At 42.3% G+C, this 18390-nt stretch overlaps 1 protein-coding gene across 1 annotated transcript in view; it reads right to left on the reverse strand.

Moving 5' to 3' along the window:
• Positions 1–6558: 6558 nt before the first annotated feature.
• Positions 6559–18390, reverse strand: part of SLC12A8 (solute carrier family 12 member 8) — a 117484-nt gene continuing 105652 nt past the window's right edge. The window contains exons 12-13 of the mRNA XM_043593290.1: positions 10630–10690; positions 6559–7056 (exon numbers count right to left, since the gene is read on the reverse strand). Coding sequence (XP_043449225.1) covers positions 6894–7056; positions 10630–10690 — 224 coding nt within the window. The 3' untranslated portion in view covers positions 6559–6893. The remainder of the gene's footprint in view (positions 7057–10629; positions 10691–18390) is intronic.

Raw genomic sequence — 18390 nt, forward strand, 5'->3', positions numbered from 1 at the left:
CTGTGGCCACCCTCACCTCAGTGATTGGTGGTGAGGGTCAACTGCTATCCAACCTCCACTCACTCCCAGCCCATCAGACTAGGGAACAGAGAAAGGGTACCAGCCTCGATGCTGCAAGATGGGCTGCCTGCCCAGGAGCACAGCCAACTGGGGACCCCCTGATGCTGGTGGGCCTTTCTTGCCATCTGCTTTGCCTTTTACTTGAGTGTGACCTTCTCCTCAAGAAGAGTACCTTGTCAAGAGTCAGGGGCTTATGTCTCCACTCACTGCCTCAAACTGACAAACTGGCATCTATTTCTGCTTACGAGGCCCCTCAAAGGAGCCCAGGCACATCTCCCAGATACAGGGATTCTGAGCAGTGTGTGATGAGTACAGACTTCGGCACTCCCCTGTCTGTGGAAAAGTGCAAACATTACAGAATTACTGCCCTTCCTCCCCCCCACAACCCATGTAACCACTATCTGATCTTCTCCTCCTGGGCTCTATGTGGACACCGAGGGGATAAGACATAGCAAGAAAGTGGGTTATTTGCTCTAGAGTAAGTCTTGGTTCAAATAAACTGGTGAGTAGGTTTTTTGATATTTAAAGAAAAACACCCAAGGCTCTGGGAAGGGAAGGGAGAAGCTTGAGAGGAGAAGTGGTATAGGAATGTGGCCAAAGAATCTGATAAACTGAGGGGGTGATGGGGTAGCGCAGATTGAAATGGCAGGAGGCAACTCTGCCGGCTCGCCTCGCTCTTGCGCATGCGCAGATTTCCTGCTGCCGGCTAGCGAAGGTGTGTCCCACTATGCGGCTGAAGCAGTAGGACTCCACTCTGCTATGAAATTTCAGGCTAGTAGACGCCAAGAATCAGTGCAATGATTCGTGGATTTTTTTTTCTTTCTGTGTCCCCCCCCCCCCCCCCCCCAGTTAAGTGACATGGAATCAGCAGCGCTGGTAGAAGAACCCTTTTATGACACCTCCTCCACCTTTATTTCCTCCCCCCCAAAAATGTGCATCTCATCTTAGTACTCACAATGCCACTTGGAGTCAGGAAGGACTTATAATTCCCATTCCACAAAGAAGGACATCAAGGATCAGAGAGGCTAAAAAGCCTCCCTAAGATCGCAGAGCTGATAAGTGGTAGAGCCAGGATTCAAATGGAGATTTGCTTCCCCAAATCCCATGAATTTGCAACTACACCAAACTCCCTCCAAGTGAATCCACTTAAGAGTCAAAGGTAGGAAGAAGAGTCATTAGGCTGAAGGGAAGACCTTGCATTCTCTTGCTTTGGTCCTTCTGTCTCATTTGTCCTTGAACTTCATTCTGCTGTTTCACAAGCCTTTCCATATCCTCTGCCCAACCTGGTTCAAAACCCACTTCCCCAAAAAGTCTCCTGGATGTCTTCCTCCCTCCATGTCTCCTCAGCTTGTGTGAATTCAACTTGTAGAGTGTCATTTGGCTGTATGCTGCACTGCTGTGTGGCTGTGTACCTTCATTGTCTCCCTGGTCCTCAGCCCCCAAAGATGGCCCTGAACCTATGAAACATTTCTTACATGGTCAAAGGAACTTTGCAGATGGAGTTCAGCTAAGGACCCTGAGATGGGGAGAATATGCCGGATTATCCAGTGAGCCCAATGTCATCGCACTTGTCCTTGAAGGCAGAAGGGATGTGAAGGTGATCTGGCTGCGACATCTGTCACCCCGTTGATAGCCAGGGTTGATTTGGCTGATCTGGCTGGCTAGGCGGGTGTGTCCCCTTCCTCCCTCACGGCTCTATGTGTGTCCCTCCAGAAGCTGCGTGCTTGGTGGAAGAGGATGACCTTCCCTGATACAGGTGGACCGTTCTTCGGCCAAGTGCGTAGGGGTAGCTGCTCTCTCCTGCTAGGATCTCCAAACAAGCTCTTAAAAGCAGGAGAGGGAGACAGTGGAGTTGGAGAAGATGTGGTAACAGAAGCAGAGGCCAGAGCACAAATGATGGCTGGTTGCTGGCTTGGGAGATGGATGGGCCCACCACCGAGGCCTGCAGGCAGCCTCTAGAAGCTGCAAAAAGCAAGGAAATCTGTAGACCTTCTGGAAGGAACGTGGCCTTGCCGATGCTGTGATTTTTAGCCCAGTGAGACCCACTCCTAGAACCGTACGTAGAGAATATATTTGTGTTGCTCTAAGCCACTAACTCTGTGGTAATTGTTACAGCAGGGGATAGGAAAGTAACACAGCAGGACGGGGGACTCTATCTGTTCTCTTCTTACCCTGCACCTCCTCCTGCCCTGACAGCCCATCCTCACCAGCTACTAGTGCAGCTGGGACTCAGCACACAGCGGGCCTTCTGGGAACCTCGGGTGATTGGTCCCTGCCCCTGCAGAGTTCGGGGCTGGTTCTGCGGCCTCTTCCTCCACTTGCTCTGACCTCAGAAGTGAAAGCCCACCACTCGCCCCCCTTCCCTTTCCAGTGCAGAAGGCCAACACGTGTCCAGGTAGGAGTGGAGCTGAAACTGGAGTGTTCCTGGATCGTGCTTACTTAATTCCTATAAGGATCTTCTGATAAAGTCCCATAAAATATTGAAGATGGGTTTTTGTTATCATTTCTCAGCCTTCCCTTCTCCTAGCACACAGAGTGGGCTACAAGCCCCTTCAGGACCTGGCCCTTGCCTTGTAATTCTCTTGCCTCACACTGCCTCACTCTTTTGCCTCTGAAATCTTGAATTACCGCAAACACCTTTCATCACGCTGTCCCCTCTGTTGGGAATGTCTCGCCTCTCCTCTCTTCAGCAAGTGCTTGGATGCAGGTCAGATATCTCCTCCTCTAGGGAGCCCCCCCCGACTGCTATCAAGGGTGACTTAGGGCTTCTCTGCCTATTCACAATCCCTGTGTCTGCCTCTGTCATTGCTCTTACTGCTTCTGGGGTCCCTTCAGTTCTCCTCACTTTCCTCCTCTGCCCATGGAGAGGATGGAGCTACCACCCAAGCTCCCTCTGCCACACCACCGCAGAAGCAAGGAACATTTCTGGCCCCACCCCACCTGGCTTCTTATATTTGCTCCTCCCCATGGGAGCAGGAGGCCAATCTGATTGGTCAAAGCTGGGACCACGTTTCATTGGCGAACAGGACCCAGAATTGAAAGGCAATGTGTGGTCACCTTATGATCTCTGCTCCTCTGTTACTGGGTGATGAGGTCAGCTGGTCATTCTCTCTCTTAATTCCAGCTCCTCATCCCAGAGTCTTTGGGAGAAGTGATATATATTCAAAAGGAACAAAGTTAGACACCACAGGCCTCGCTTCGACCTTCTGACCTCAGCCGCATTCTCCACTACTGCTCTTACACCTCTGTCCAGGTATTAATACATAAATTGGAACATTGTTTCCCATCCTTAAATATACATCCTCATTCAGAAACCTGGAGAGGAGGAAGGCAGATGGAATCCTGAACCTCGAACTTCCACATTAATTTATAATTGTTTATACAGGATATACTCTATTGTGTAGGTCAGAGGACTTGTTAGCATGACTCCCAGAGACATCTGAGAAATGACCACTGTTCTGGTTCCCAGCCCTGACCTCAAGAATGTTCTAGAATGGGGCTGTACTCACCCTGGAAGTGTGAAGGTGGTGGCTGAGTTCATCTCTGTTTGAATGGCCTGTAGTCATATTTTTACATTATAAAGCTCTGAGATTGGTGAGGGGTACCTGGCTCAGGTGAGGTGGTCTTGGGCATGTATACAGTGGCTCCAGCCATGGATGGATAGATGGATGGGAAGGTCAATGGATGGGTGGGTGGGGGCGGTGGGTAGATAAATGGCTAGATCAATACATGAGTGGGTAGGTGGATAGATAGATGGGGGAAGGATAGATCATTGGATAGATTAATCAATAGACAGCATGGCCTGAAAGGTGACAGTCATGGTCCTAGAAGGTGTCATATGACCCTCACTCATTCACATTCTCATCCACGACAGTGTATCCCTTGGCAAAATCTTTAGGCCAGAACCTTCCCCTCCACCTATTTTAGAAAATGCTCCTAGTCTCACTGCCATAAACCCCAACTACGCTGACAGTTTTGAGCAGCCTTTGGATAAGCAAACTGTCTGAATGATCCAGTGACATCTGTGTCTCATTTTTCTGACAACTGTACTTACTTCTGGCAACATCCCTTATGTGCCACCTCAGATCCTCTCTGACCCACCTGTCTCTGGGGCCAAGGCCACTTGTTCCATCTCAGCCACCACTGTAGTGGCCAGTTCTGCTAGGCTCCAGCCAATTTCCCGCAGAATAAGGTTGCTGCTTCCTGCAGAACTTGCTAGGTGCTCACAGAGTGCAAATCACAAGTATGGTCAGGACTGAAGCGGGGAGGTGGTTTAAATCTCATGGCTAAACTTTGTGGGAAACAAAAACCAGTGGCTGAACTCTCGTCCTTTTCTCCCTCTGCAAGAAGGTCCTGAGATGCAGGTGTCCCTACAGTCTCTCAGAAGGGTACTTCGAGATGGAGCGTTTAGCCGCCCCTGATGCTAAAGCGTTGCTCATTCAATGTGGAGCCTCTTTCCCTGCTTCAGTCCTGTTTCCTTTCGCTCCTGCTTCCCTGGGCGCACCAGGGGACTTCTGCTTCCTGCGGATCCCAGGCTATCATCTGATTATTGTTGTACTGGTTACTATGATCATTTACACAATATGGTTTGGGTGAAACACAAGATTTTTGGACCTAATAAGATGGTTCGGTGTGTTTAGTATCTGCCTCCCACACAAGACTGTGAGCTATTCGTTTAGGTATCCCCAACACTGAGGGGAATGGTGAAATTCTATACCCTGTCCTTCTCTTACTCTTTTCTATAACATGAATCAGATTGGCAAAGTTCTCACCTGGATACTTGAATCCTCTGCTGTGTGTGGTTTTCAAGCTCAGTACCACCTTTTTCAGAGGCAGATCCAAAAGAGTAAAACGCAGAATTGTTAAAGGCTTCTGTGGTAGGCTGAAAAGGGGTACCCCCAAAGATAGCCACATCCCAATCCTTAAGGCTCTTGAGATGAGGAGATGATCCTGGATTGCGTGGACCCTGAATGCAACCACATGTATCCTTATGAGTGAGGCAGAGGCTGACACTCACAGAGGAGATGCGGTGTGACCATGGAGCAGAGAGATTTGAAGATGTTGGCTGTGAAGACAGGAGTAATGTGGCCACAGGGCAAAGACAGCCTGCAGCCACCAGCAGCTGGAAGAGGCAAGGATGGCATCCTCCCCAGTAATCAGAGCCCCTGGAGGGAGCACAGCCCTGCTAACACCTTAATTTCAGTGACTGACTTCGAACGGTGAGAGAAGACATTTCAGAAATGAGGGCAGTTTCTTCTTGAAAAGGGCCCTCAGAGATCACCAACTCAGGCCTTCATGAATATAGTCCATTGCATTATGGTGTTGCTATTTACCACATGCCTATTGGGTTTGTTTTCTTTAATCCAAATGGTGCCTGAACAGTAATCATAAGCGTGGCCTCATTTTCTAGGAGAGAATGAGATCCAACTGGCTTCTCATCATGACCTTCCCATCCCTGCTTGCTTTAACCCATTCCATCCAGCGGGCCAGTGGTCCTCAACACAGGGCCCGAGGATGGCTCATGTGGAATCACTGGGACACTTATTAAAAATGTAAAGACCAGGACTCTGCCCCAAACCTACTGAACAAAAAACCCTATGGTTGAGGTGCAGAAATCTGCACATTTAACAGGCCTCCCAGGTGAGTCTCAGCACACTGGCTTGAGAACGTCTACTACAGAAGAAAGGGGTCAGAATGGACCCAATGGCATGTCCCTCCGGCTCAGTGGTGAAACCACCGACTCTGGGCCAGGTACTGAATTTACCAGGGGAAGCTACTGCCCTGGCCTCCAGGACTACGTGCTTGTGATGAGTGCCACCCTGAGCTCACAGAGGAACCAAAAGAGTCTTGTCCCCTCATGCGTTCATCCTGCAAAACAGCTGCAAAGGTGTCCACAGAGCTGGGGACCACAAAGGCTTTTGAGAACATGAGTCACCATTAGGTATTTCATGGTAATTTAACTTTTTAATTAAAAAGACCTTCCCTAAACAATAATGGCTTACAAATGCATGTACCCTTTGATCTTGCAATTCCACTTCTGGGAATGTATCCTATGCATACACTTTATGCTTGTACATATGTACAGTATTATTCACTGCAGAACTGATTATAGCAGCGTAAGATTGGAAACAATCAAAATGTCATCATTGTGGAATTGATGAAATAAATTATACCACTTTCATACAGTGAAAAATGATGAGGAAACCGTATATGCACTGATGTGGACATGTCTCCAAGTTAAGGGGAAAAGCAAGGTACAGAACATATATATAACATTTTACCTTTTGTGGATAAAAAAGGAGTAGTAGGAATCCACATTCCTATTGTGTATTCATAAAGACATGCTGGAAGTATATATAAGAGCAGTGACTACGTCTGGGACAGGGGGTGAACACAGGGGAAACGAGGATGGGAGGGAGAGTTTTCACTCTATGTGATTATCCTTTGGGGTTTATAATCATGTGAGTGTATTATTTATTCAAAAAATAAATAATACAATACAATTTAAAATAACCGTTTATTGTGGCCTTCAGAACAAGCAACCTGGGCTGATTCTTCACACCTACAAGTCTTGATGTTTGTTGTGGAGCTCTTCAAACTGGGTGCATGTTGAGGAGGCCACAGCCACTCCAGTGATTACCCTGGTGAGATGTGGTGCTCCAGACCAGAATGCAGATGTCCATTTTCCAGAACAACAGTGGGAGGACAGGTCTTTGAGTTTCTTACTAAGGAGAATCAGCATCATGAAGGTTCTGAGATTCAGATCCATTGTGCACAGGACAGCTCCAAGAAAGGAGGGCCCTTGGGCTGCCTACTACTAAGCACTCAGTACCCTAGTACTGAGACATCAGTTGTTCCCGACTCACAAAGGAAGAATGGTGGTAGCGATCCCGAGTAGCGAAGTCTGCGTTCTCCTGGGTGAGCTGAGTCATTTCCATGTCAACCCTAGCCAGGGTTGGCGCCAAAATTATCTGCTCTTGGGGAGATCTCAAGCTCCTTCAGTAAGAGAAACACAGAAGCCGTCAGAAAGAAAGACGAAGTACTGTAACAGCAGAGACGAGTCTCCTCTGGGATAGAGCAACAATTTACAAAAATGTCATTGTGCTATTATTTTGTACTTATTATTTAATATGGATTTAAATAAAATAACTGCGGAACACTATGTGTAGAATAGTTTATGAACCCAAACTGTAATAAATATATATCAAAATAAGGGGAGAGAGTGAGATTTATCTCTCTTTAGTAGAAACAGGTAAAACTGCATCCACCCAATAGGAGGCAACCCACAAAGATAACCATCCAAATGGTATCAAGTTGGGGCTCTACAGCTTTGCTTTGTTTTTCTGTCAAATGAAATCATGGAACGGAGAGGCTGGAAAACTGAGAAGAGTAGAAAGAGAAACTCCCTCTTTGGTTCTTTGGAAAGGAAGTTGAATGAGGAATGGTTCCCAGGGCTAAGGTTTACATAGGAGCTGCAACGATGGGAACTGCAAAGGCTTTTGGCACTTTGTTGGCCTGAAGACAAAAAGCAAGTCCTGATATGGATTCCATTGTCACTGAAGTGTCTACATACAGTTGGAGTTAAAATAATCTGGTAAGGGAAAATGCCTGGGATACAAGAGGAAAGTGCTAGAGGCAGAATGCAGTAAGGAAAGATCAGACGGGCAGTCAGGGTACCTATTGAAGATGGATAGTCACAGCTCTGCCACTAGTTAGCCTCACGGCCCCAGGCAAACCTCTTCACCTCCGGTGCCTCTATTTTTCTCATCTTTCAGTCCCTATCAATTCCGTCAGTCTGTTAGGTCCTTAAGTCATACCTTAAGCATGGATTTCCTTGTTAAAATTTTACTTAAAAAGAATCATCTACTTCATGAGTAGTAATGTGCGAGTTGTTTAAAGAATATATTTGAGGGGCGCCTGGGCGGCTCAGTCGTTAAGCGGCCGACTTCGGCTCAGGTCATGATCTCGCGGTCCGTGAGTTCGAGCCCCGCGTCGGGCTCTGGGCTGACAGCTCAGAGCCTGGAGCCTGTTTCAGATTCTGTGTCTCCCTCTCTCTGACCCTCCCCCGTTCATGCTCTGTCTCTCTCTGTCTCAAAAATAAATAAACGTTAAAAAAAAATTAAAACAAAAATAAATAAAGAATATATTTGACAATTATTTTTAAAAGGTTCTAAGCTTGTGGAACGTCAGCAGAAAGCTCCAGCTGTCTGCTGCAAGATGTGCTGTTACAGAAGTTCAGATCACAGGACTACAGCTTGCAGCTGCTTGCTGAGAACATACCCAAATCAGAAAGATGGGAGGTTTTCTGAGAAATGAGTTAATTTCTCTAAAGGTTGGATCTGCAGGAAGTGAGGTTAGGAGGTGACAAAAATGCCATGCCAGTCAACATACAAGTGTTTTTGCTGATGTATTTTTTTGTTAATGCCCTTTTTTTTTTTTAGCTGAAACCATTGCATTCTTCTGAGTTCAGGGAAATAATATGCTTCACTTTTACAGCAGAATGGCCTGAGAATTCTCACCTGGGCAGTTGCTAGGACTTCTAAAAGAAAGTTCTCTCAAGGCAAGGTCAGGTCAATTTCACATAATTCTGGGAATTACATGTGTAACAGAGGAAATAACATAGCCAAAGTCCTTTGCCCAAACACATTCTACAATATTATTCTTCTTTGGTTTTGAAGAGCCTCTAGGACTATAGTTGTGGTGGGTGGATGGAACAAAACCTTCCAAACTACAAAACAGAAAACACAGCTAGCAATTTCTACTTTTAAATGAATCACCATGTCTTGGTCCTTTCACCCTCCTGAATAACCACCAGGGTACCTCACCCTGTAGCCACGTGAGGCCAGCAAGTGTGATGTTGACACTTAGCTGATGCCTCCACCACCCACTTTACAAGCCCACAGAGCTTTCAATAGTGTGCACTGGGTTCCATTCCAACCAAAGCACTATCCTTTTCTAGGAGGAATAATCTCCTCCTAGAACACTGCTTTTTCTACATAGTACTACAGTGACCTCAGAGGTGAGATTCCTCGAGTTCAGAGTGCAGCTTAAGGAGTAGTGACCTCTCATGGTCATTTATAGGCTTTAAACCCAGACAAGCCTAAAAATATTCCTGCGAATCAGATAAGGCCAAATACTGTCAATCACACATCACTTGCAGCTAGCTCCAGATTCTGCAGGTGACTTCTACACAGAATCTATGTCCACTCAAACTCTACTTTCCCCTAGGACTAGGTGTTAGGGGAAAATGCCAGTGTGTTGTGACATGTCATCCAACCTGGTGCCTCAGACTGGAAGAGAGGCCAAGAGGTGACCCGCCCCCTTCTATAGCTAGGCAAAGGATGTTAGCCCAGCTTCCAGGCAGACAGGGGTTCTCCACACACACACCACCTCCTCCCAGCCCTTTCCCTGTTGGTTTCCATGGCCCCTGCTCCTTTTTGTTCATCATCCTAGGCTCTAACACCTAGGTTTCATCTCTTCACCAACTTGAACGGATTGCTAGTGCTTATAAAGAGTTGTCTTTAAAAGAATTCTTAGGAGGGAAGAATGGGGAGTTAGTTTAATGGGTATAGGCCTTCTGTTTTGTAGATGGAGAGTTCTGGAGATGGATGGTGCGGATGGTTGCATGACGATGTGAATGGACTTAATGCCACTGAACCGTATGCTTAAAAATGGCTAAGATGGCAAGGTTTATGATATGTGTATTTTACCACAATAAAAAAAACTGGGGCAAGAGGATTCTGAACTTACATCTGGGATCAATGGGAAAGGCTCCCATTATCCATTAGCAATGTCAGGGCATGGAAGGTGCAAATACTATTAAGTACGACCCAGATATCTATAGTTTCAGAAACAAACCAACAAAATGAAACCAAATAAACACGTGGTTGGGTCCTGACTGGATTTGCCCAGCCTGCCACTTCGACTCTGCACTGGTATTAAAAGGGGAAGGAAGTGATTTTCCAGAATCCCAAGGCCTTCAAAGTTGAGGAAGCATTGCTACTGGAAGGGTGTTGGAAAAAGAGGAGAGAGAGGAGAGCACTCCTGAAACCTTACCTTCTACATGAGCCCTCCTCCTGCTTCTCAAGACAGTTTGTTCTTCCCTTTCCCTGTGTATTTGAACATGGAGGGCCCACAGAAATCCTCCAGCATCTCTGCTCTGTTTCTGTACTCGTTTTCACCAATACAATCATGTCAGCTACCTCTGATTTGAGATGGCAGATGGGTGGTGTTTCAGGCCTTAATCTTGTGTATGATTGTGTATTGATGCTGGTGTGTCTTAGGCTGCACACTGACAGCAGCTCTCTTGACTCATCACCCAGCGATCACATTCTAAATAAAGCCTCTATTCGTGATTCCTGAGGGTAAGAAGGGAAGAAGCCTGAGCCAGAGGAAGCTTCTGATGAGCTGAGGCTGAGGGGCAGGGTTGGGGGGGGGCAGCGAGGAGCAGAGTCTTAGTGTCCTTGAGGTTGTCAAATGCCAGGTTCCCATTCCACAGTTCGCTTAAACCTAGCCAGGGGCTCGACACCCTTATTACCATACCTCTCAGGGCCCCAGAGTAGCACAGACCTGCAGGAGGGGATCAGAAGAGACTTCATCCACCTGAGGAAGCTGAAGTTGGAGGCTGATCCTACAGGGAAGACATATACACAAATATTGATTAAAGGCTCTATGTATGCATCCAGGAGCTCAGTTTTAATAGTGTGATTATACACTCTCTGATACACACACAGAATTAGCACAGTTTTTTTTTTCATTTTTCAGTTTAACTAAACTTTATTCATGGTAATACTCCGACAGCAACCAGCTAAGGACTTTGTACCCAAATGTAGTTTTCAAACCTATATTTCAACAATTTCTAAAATTCAAAATCCCAAGAAAGAAACTAAATACAGTGCTATACAGGAAAAAGCAGAGGGTTTGCTAACTTCAGTCTTAGGAATTTAAAATTATTTTGATAATCTCTTAGATTCAAGTTGATAATACGTTAAATACATGGTATAAAATCCCCTACTAGACCATTCACTCTTTAAGGATAGAAAGGATGTCTTTTTCATCTTGGAACACTCACAGTACAACACCCACAGAACCTGGCACTTAGGATGTTTCAATAGGTGTTAAGTGACTCACATACCTCAATATGTAGAAATGTCAGAGCTGAAGTTTGAAGTGAGACTGTTGTGATACTACCCAAATATCTTGACATCAGACACACTGATTAGAATAGGACTTATCAACTTTTTTTTTCAATCCATCCCTCCTTTGATGTGGGTTTTTTAAAAATCTCACATAATAAATTATATATATATAAAACTTTAGGAAATCAAATCAAATGGTGCTCGCTTTGGCAGCACATATACTAAAATTGGAAGGAAATCAAATCAAACGTAATTTTTAAAAAATGCTTCTCCGAATTTTATATATATGTATATGTATATATGTATACCTATACATGTATATGCTTACATATGCATACATATATGTGTATATGTATGTATGTATGTATATGGTACAGTGAATATATATCTACCATATACACCAAACACACATATATACATATATATACATAACATTGGTTAATAAGATAATATTCAATATATAATCAGAATGTTAGCATTATGGGGCTTACATTAGAATCTTGGCTAATGTCAACAGTATGCCCCTAATAACATTTATTTCCTCAGTTTCATTCAGGGTTCTTATGGTTAATGGGAGGACAAATTTTAGATCTGCATTAATTCTACAATTGTAAGAGAAAGTTCCTAATATATTTTGATACTCTCAGTAGAAAGAAAATAAACATTTTACTGACCCTTCTTATGTGTGATCACTTAGGTTCTAAATTATCTAAATTTCAGATGTAGATTGGCCTGAAATTTTATTTCATGTTTTCCTGTGAATAAATTTCTGGGAAATATTTAAATTTCTTAATATCAAACTAATTTCTAAGAAATTTAGAAGCAATCACTAATGTAATCCCTATGTTAATCAAAATATTTTCTATCCATTAAGCTAGCTGATACTAGGACCTCTCCTTAGCATGACTTTTTCTAAAGCATTATTTTTCACAGAAGTGGGACTTAAAATGTTTGCAGTGTTTACTTTCAAAACTCTACATCAGGGGCGCCTGGGTGGCTCAGTCAGTTGAGTGTCTGACTCTTGATCTCAGCTCAGGTTTTGATCTCAGGGTCTTGAGTTCAAGCCCTGTGTTGGGCTCCAGACTGGGTGTGAAGCCTACCTAAACAAACAAACAAACAAACAAACAAACAAACAAACAAGTAAACCTCTATACATCAAACTATTCTAATTCTGAAGAACTTTTTTTTTCTTTTCAGTTTGCCTGGATTGTTATGGTTTGATTTAGTTAGAACTTGAAACTAATTGCTTCATTTTAAATTGGGGCATCATAGAATTTTGTTTAAAAGTGCTCTCAACTGTATATATGTTTTTAAGTTTATTTATTTTGAGAGAGAGAGAGAAAGCACACGCTCATGGTGGGGAGAGCAGTTGGAGGAGGGGCAGAGGGAGAGGGGGAGAGAGAGAATCCCAAGCAGGCTCTGTACTGTCAGCATCAACCCCATAGTGGAGCTGGATCTCATGAACCGTGAGCTCATGACCTGAGTCAAAATCAAGAGTCAGACGTTCAACTGACTGGGCCACCCTGGCACTCCTCAACTGTATTTTTTAAACAGCTTTATTACTGAGGAATAACTGACATATAATCAGAGTACTGACTGTGTTTTCTTACTTTCTTTATTATTGCCACTCTGGAATTTGTGGCCTTGATCCTGGAGGTGGAGCTAATTCCTAGAGATAGCCAACTCCCCTGTGAGCATACTTTTGATATACAAACCAACAAATCCAGAGCCCTTATCCCCAATCTCCTCCTTTGTTAAACTCCCACACACTGAGATAATCCCCTGCCAGGGGACAGCTAAGTGACTCCAGGGCCAGGGACAGCTAGTGACCACTCCTCAAGCCCAGAGCCCACTGAAATTATTCAAACTATCCAAACCTAAACTCACTCAGCTACCTACCTGCCTCACCCATTCCTTCCCATTAAAACTCCAATTATGGCTCTGAGCCTTGTTCTCTTCTCTTCTTCTTCTGCCTCCTGACCAACCTGGTCCTTCCCCATGTGGCCCTGAGTGGTATGCCATGCTTCCTCTTTCTAGGGGTCTGTCAGTATAAACTTCTTCCTTCTTGACAATCACTTCTGTGTGTGTGTGTGTGTGTGTGTGTGTGTGTGCGTATGTGTGTGTGTGTGTGTATCTTACCATTTCTGTGCCTGTGTTTAATCTTACTAATTAAAACAAATCCTGGGTACATTTTTAGAACAAACTACATGTATTTAAAGTGTAAAATTTGGTAAGTATTGACACATATATGTACTGTGAAACCATTACCACAAACAAAATAATGAACATATCTATTACCTCCAATAGTTTCCTCAAGTCACTTCATAAGACCTCCCTCCCACACATTCCCCCAAACCCACAAACCCCATCCAAAAGCAACCACAGATCTGCTGTCATTATAGATTAGTTTGCATTTTCAATAATTATAGATATATGAAATAATATACTATGTTCTCTTTTTGTCTAGTTTCTTTCACTCATCATCATTATTTTGAGATTCATCCATGTTACTGCATGTATCAATAGTCCATTCTTTAAAAAAAGTAAGTTCATTCTTTTTACTGCTGAGTAGTAGTCCATTGTATGGCTGTACTACAATTTATTTATAGAATCACCTGTTGTTGGACATATGGGTTGTTTCTAGTTTGGGGCTACTTACAAATTAAGCTGCTATGACTATTCATGTACTTTTTTTGAGAGAGAGAGTGGGAGAGAGGGGCAGAGAGAGAGGGAGAGAAAATCCCAAGCAGGCTCCACACTCAACGTGGAGCCTGATGTGGAGTTCAATCTCACAACTGTAAGATCATGACCTGGGCCAAAATCTAGAGTTAGTAGCCCAACTGACTGAGTCACCTACGCGCCCCATGTCATGTTTTTAATGGCCATATTCTTTCATTCATCTTGGGTAAATAACTAGAAGTATGGTAGCTGGTTCATATAGCAGGTATAGATTTAACTTTTTGGGGGGGGATTTTATTTATTTATATATTTTTTAAAATTTTAATTCCAGTGTAGTTAACATACAGCATTATATTAGTTTCAGGCATATAATATAGTGATTCAATTCCCTTCATCACCAGCACTCATCACAACAAGTGTACTCCTTAATCTCCATCACCTATTTCACACACATACCTTCATCTCCCCTGTTTAATTTTTAAAAATTTTTTTAACATTTATTTATTATTGGGAGACAGAGCATGAGCATGGGAGGGGCAGAGAGAGGAGGAGACACAGAATCCGAAGCAGGCTCCAGGCTCTGAGCTGTCAGCACAGAGCCCGACGTGGGGCTTGAACTCATGAATTCAAGATCATGACCTGAGCCGAAGTCAGACATTCAACCAACTGAGCCACCCAGGCGCCCCTCCCCTGTTTAATTTTTTAATAAATTGCCAAACTGTTATACAAAATGATTGTATCATTTTTACATTCCCACCTGCAGTGTATGATAGTTCTCCTTGGAATATCTTCATCAATATATGACATGGTCAGTACTTTTAATTTTAGTCTTATAAATAGGTGTATAGTAATATGTTATGATTTTAATTGCATTTCCTAATAACCACTCATGTTGAGCATCTTCATGTGCTTATTTACCATCCATTTATGTTCTTTACTGAAATCTATTTAAAATTTTTGCCCATTTTTGTTGTCATATCCTTATTGAATATTGAGAGTTTTTATATGTTCTAGATACAAGTCCTTTATCAGATATATGAATTGCTAATATTCTCTCACAGCCTATGTCTTGCCAGTATATTTGGAAGATCAGAGTTCTCAGTTTTGATGAAGTCCAATTTTTCAACTCTTTTCCTGTATTGAGTGTTATGTCTAAGAAATCTTTGCTTCACTCACAGTCACAGTTTCTCATATTTTATTTTAGAAACTTTATAATTTGGGGCTTTACATTTAGTTCTATGATCTGTTTTGAGTTATTTTTATATTGTATGATGTATGCATTGAATATGAATTTCCAGTTGTTACAGCACCAATTGCTGAGAAGACTTTTCATTCACTGAATTGCCTTTGCACCTTTTTTGAAAATCAACTGACCATGTATGTGTGGGCTAATTTTTGGACTCTCTATTTTGGCTACTGATTTATTTGTCTATCTTGATGCCAATACCATGCTATCTCGATTGCTTTAGCTTATAATCAGTCTTGAAATCAGGTAATGTAAGTTCTCCAACTTAGTTCTTTTACAAAGCTGGTTGGACTACTCTAGGTTTTTTGCATTTCCATGTAAATATTTTGGAATCCATTTGCCAGTTGCTACACAAAAGGTAGCTGAGATTTTTATTAGGATTGTGTTGAATCTATGGAACAATTTGGGGAGAACCAGCATTAAGAATACTGAATTGGGTGCCTCAGTAGCTCAGTCGGTAAAGCATCTGACTCTTGATCTCAGCTCAGGTCTTGATCTTAGAGTCGTGAGTTAAAGCCCTGCATTGGTCCCTATGCTGCATATGGTTATATTCAACTTGTTAATGTTTTGTTATGATCTTTTGCATCTACATTCATGAAGGATATTGGTGTGCAGTTTTCCAAAGAGTTTCTATGGAATTAATATTCTTCTCTTCCTTAAATATTTGGTGGTTTGCATTAGTGAAGCCATCTGGGCCTAGAGTTTTCTCTGTGGGAAGGTTTTTAATGACAAGGTATTTACATGACCTAAATAGTCCTACGTTTCTTCTAGAGAGAACTTTAGTAGTTTATATCTTTCAAGGAATTTGTCCAATTTATCTAAGTTGCCACACTTATTGGCACATAACTGTTTATAGTATTTCTTTGTTTTTCTTTTAATATCTGTAGACTCTAGTAATGCCATCTCTCTCACTTCTGGTATTGATAGTTTTATAACTTCTCTCCTTTTATACTCATCAGTATGGCTAAAGATTTCTCAATTTTACTGATGTCACGTAACCAGATTTTTGTTTCACTGGCATTCTCCCTATGTAAAATTTTTATTGATTTCTACTTTGATATTTATTGTTTCTTTTTTTTTCTTCATATTTGGGATTAATTTGCTCTTCTTTCTCCAGTTTCTTAAATTGGAGGCTGGGGTCATTGATTTCAGACATTTCTTCATTTCTAATATAAGCATTTGATGCTATAAATTTCCTTCCAACTACTGAATTAGCTTCATCCCATAATTTTGAAATGTTACATTTTCATTTTTGTTCAGTTCAAAATATTTTGTAATTCCACTTTTTTAAATGTTTATCTTCTTTATTTTGAGAGAGAAAGAGAGCATGCAAGCAGGGGAGAGGCAGAGATAGAGGGAGAGAGAAAGAATCTCAAGCAGGCTCTGCATCATCAGCACAGAGCCTGACATGGGGCTTGAGCTCACAAACCATGAGATCATGACCTGAGCCAAAATCAAGGATCAGATGCTTAACTGACTGAACCACCCAAATACCCCTGTAATTTCACTTTGGACGACAAGTTATTTAGTTTCCTTAGTATTCTTAGTCATTTAGTGTTATTTAGTGTTCTTTGGTTTCTAAGTATTTTGATAACCAGAATATTATTCTATTACTTATTTCTAATTCCCCTTTAGTCAAAGAACATACTTTGTTCTTGAATTTACCTGAATGCTTTTAAATTTGTTGTGACTTTTTTTTTTTACATCCGAGAATATGGTTTATCCTGGCAAGTTCATATATACCTGAAGAAAATGTATATTCTGTTGTTGTTAGGTGGCATGTTCTATAAATGTCAATTTGCTTGGGTTTGTTGGCAATGTTATTCAAGTCTTCTAAAGTCTTACTGATTTGGAGCACTTGGGTGGCTCAGTTGGTTAAGTATCTGATTCTTGATTTTGACTCAGGTCATGATCTCACGATTTAGGAGACTGAGCTCCATGTCAGGCTCTGTTAGCTCGGAGCCTGCTTAGAATTCTCTCTCTTTCCCTCTCTCTCTGCCCCTCCCCCACTAGTGCTCTCTTTCTCTCTCTCTCTCTCTCTCTCTCTCTCTCTCTGTCTGCTCAAAATAAACATTTAAAAATAAATAAATAAAGTGTTACTGATTTTATGCCTACTTATTTTAGCAATTATTGAGAGAGAGGTGTTGGAATCTCTGACTATAATTATAAACTTTTCTATTTCTTTTTGCAGTTCTGTCAGGTTTTGCATCATGTTATTTTAAAGCTCTGTTTCTTTTTTTTCTTTAATGCTTATTTATTTTGAGAGAGAAAGAGAACATGAGTAAAGGAGGGGCAGAGAGAGAGGGAGAGAGAGAGTCCCAAGCAGGCTCCACCCTGCCAGCACACAGCCTGATGTGGGGCTTGATCTCATGAACTGTGAGATCATGACCAGAGCAGAAATCAAGAGTTGGACACTTAACCAAATGAGACACCCAAGCACTCCTCAAAGCTCTGTTCTAAGTACATAAATGTTAAGGTTTGTTATATCCTCTTGATGCATTTTTCCCTTTATTTTTATGAAATGACCCTCTTTATCCTTTACCTTTATGAAATGACCCTCTTTATATCTCTGATAAGATTCTTTTCTCTGAAATCTGTTTTGTCTGGTGTTAGTATAATCAGTCCAGCTTTGTTTTGATTCATGTTATCATGATATTATCTTTTCCCACCCCTTTACTTTTAACTTATTTGTGCCTTTATTATTTTTTTTAATGTTTATTTATTTAGGCAGGGGGAGAGTGCAAGTGTGTGCGTGTGTGCTAGCTGGGGAGGGGCAGAGAGAGAGAGGGAGAGTCCCAAGCAGACCCCATGCTCAGCATGGAGCCCTGTGTGGGGCTTGATCTCACAACCATGAGATCATGACCTGAGCCAAAGTCAAGAGTCAGACCCTTAACCAACTGAGCCACCCATGTAACCCATGTGTCTTTATATTTAAAGTAGATTCCCTATAGGCAGCATATAGCTGCTTTTTTATTGAATCTGACAATCTCAGAGTTTATACCTTTGAATTGTGAATATTTAGACTATTTATATTTATTGATATAACTATATAGGTATATAGGTATAGCTAGGTTTATTGATATAGCTGTAAGCCACCCTTCTGTTTTTTGTTTGTCTTATATGTCCTTTATGATCATTTTCCTTTTTCCTGCTTTATTTCTATTTGAGCCTTTCTTAAATTCAATTTTATCTTCTTTATTGGCTTATTAGCTATAACTCTTTGTTGTATTATTTTAGTGGCTGCTTTAGGACTTGTAGTATACCTTT

The sequence above is a fragment of the Prionailurus bengalensis genome, chromosome C2 (genome assembly GCF_016509475.1).
Source record: "Prionailurus bengalensis isolate Pbe53 chromosome C2, Fcat_Pben_1.1_paternal_pri, whole genome shotgun sequence".
In the NCBI taxonomy this organism is placed as follows: Eukaryota; Metazoa; Chordata; class Mammalia; order Carnivora; family Felidae; genus Prionailurus; species Prionailurus bengalensis.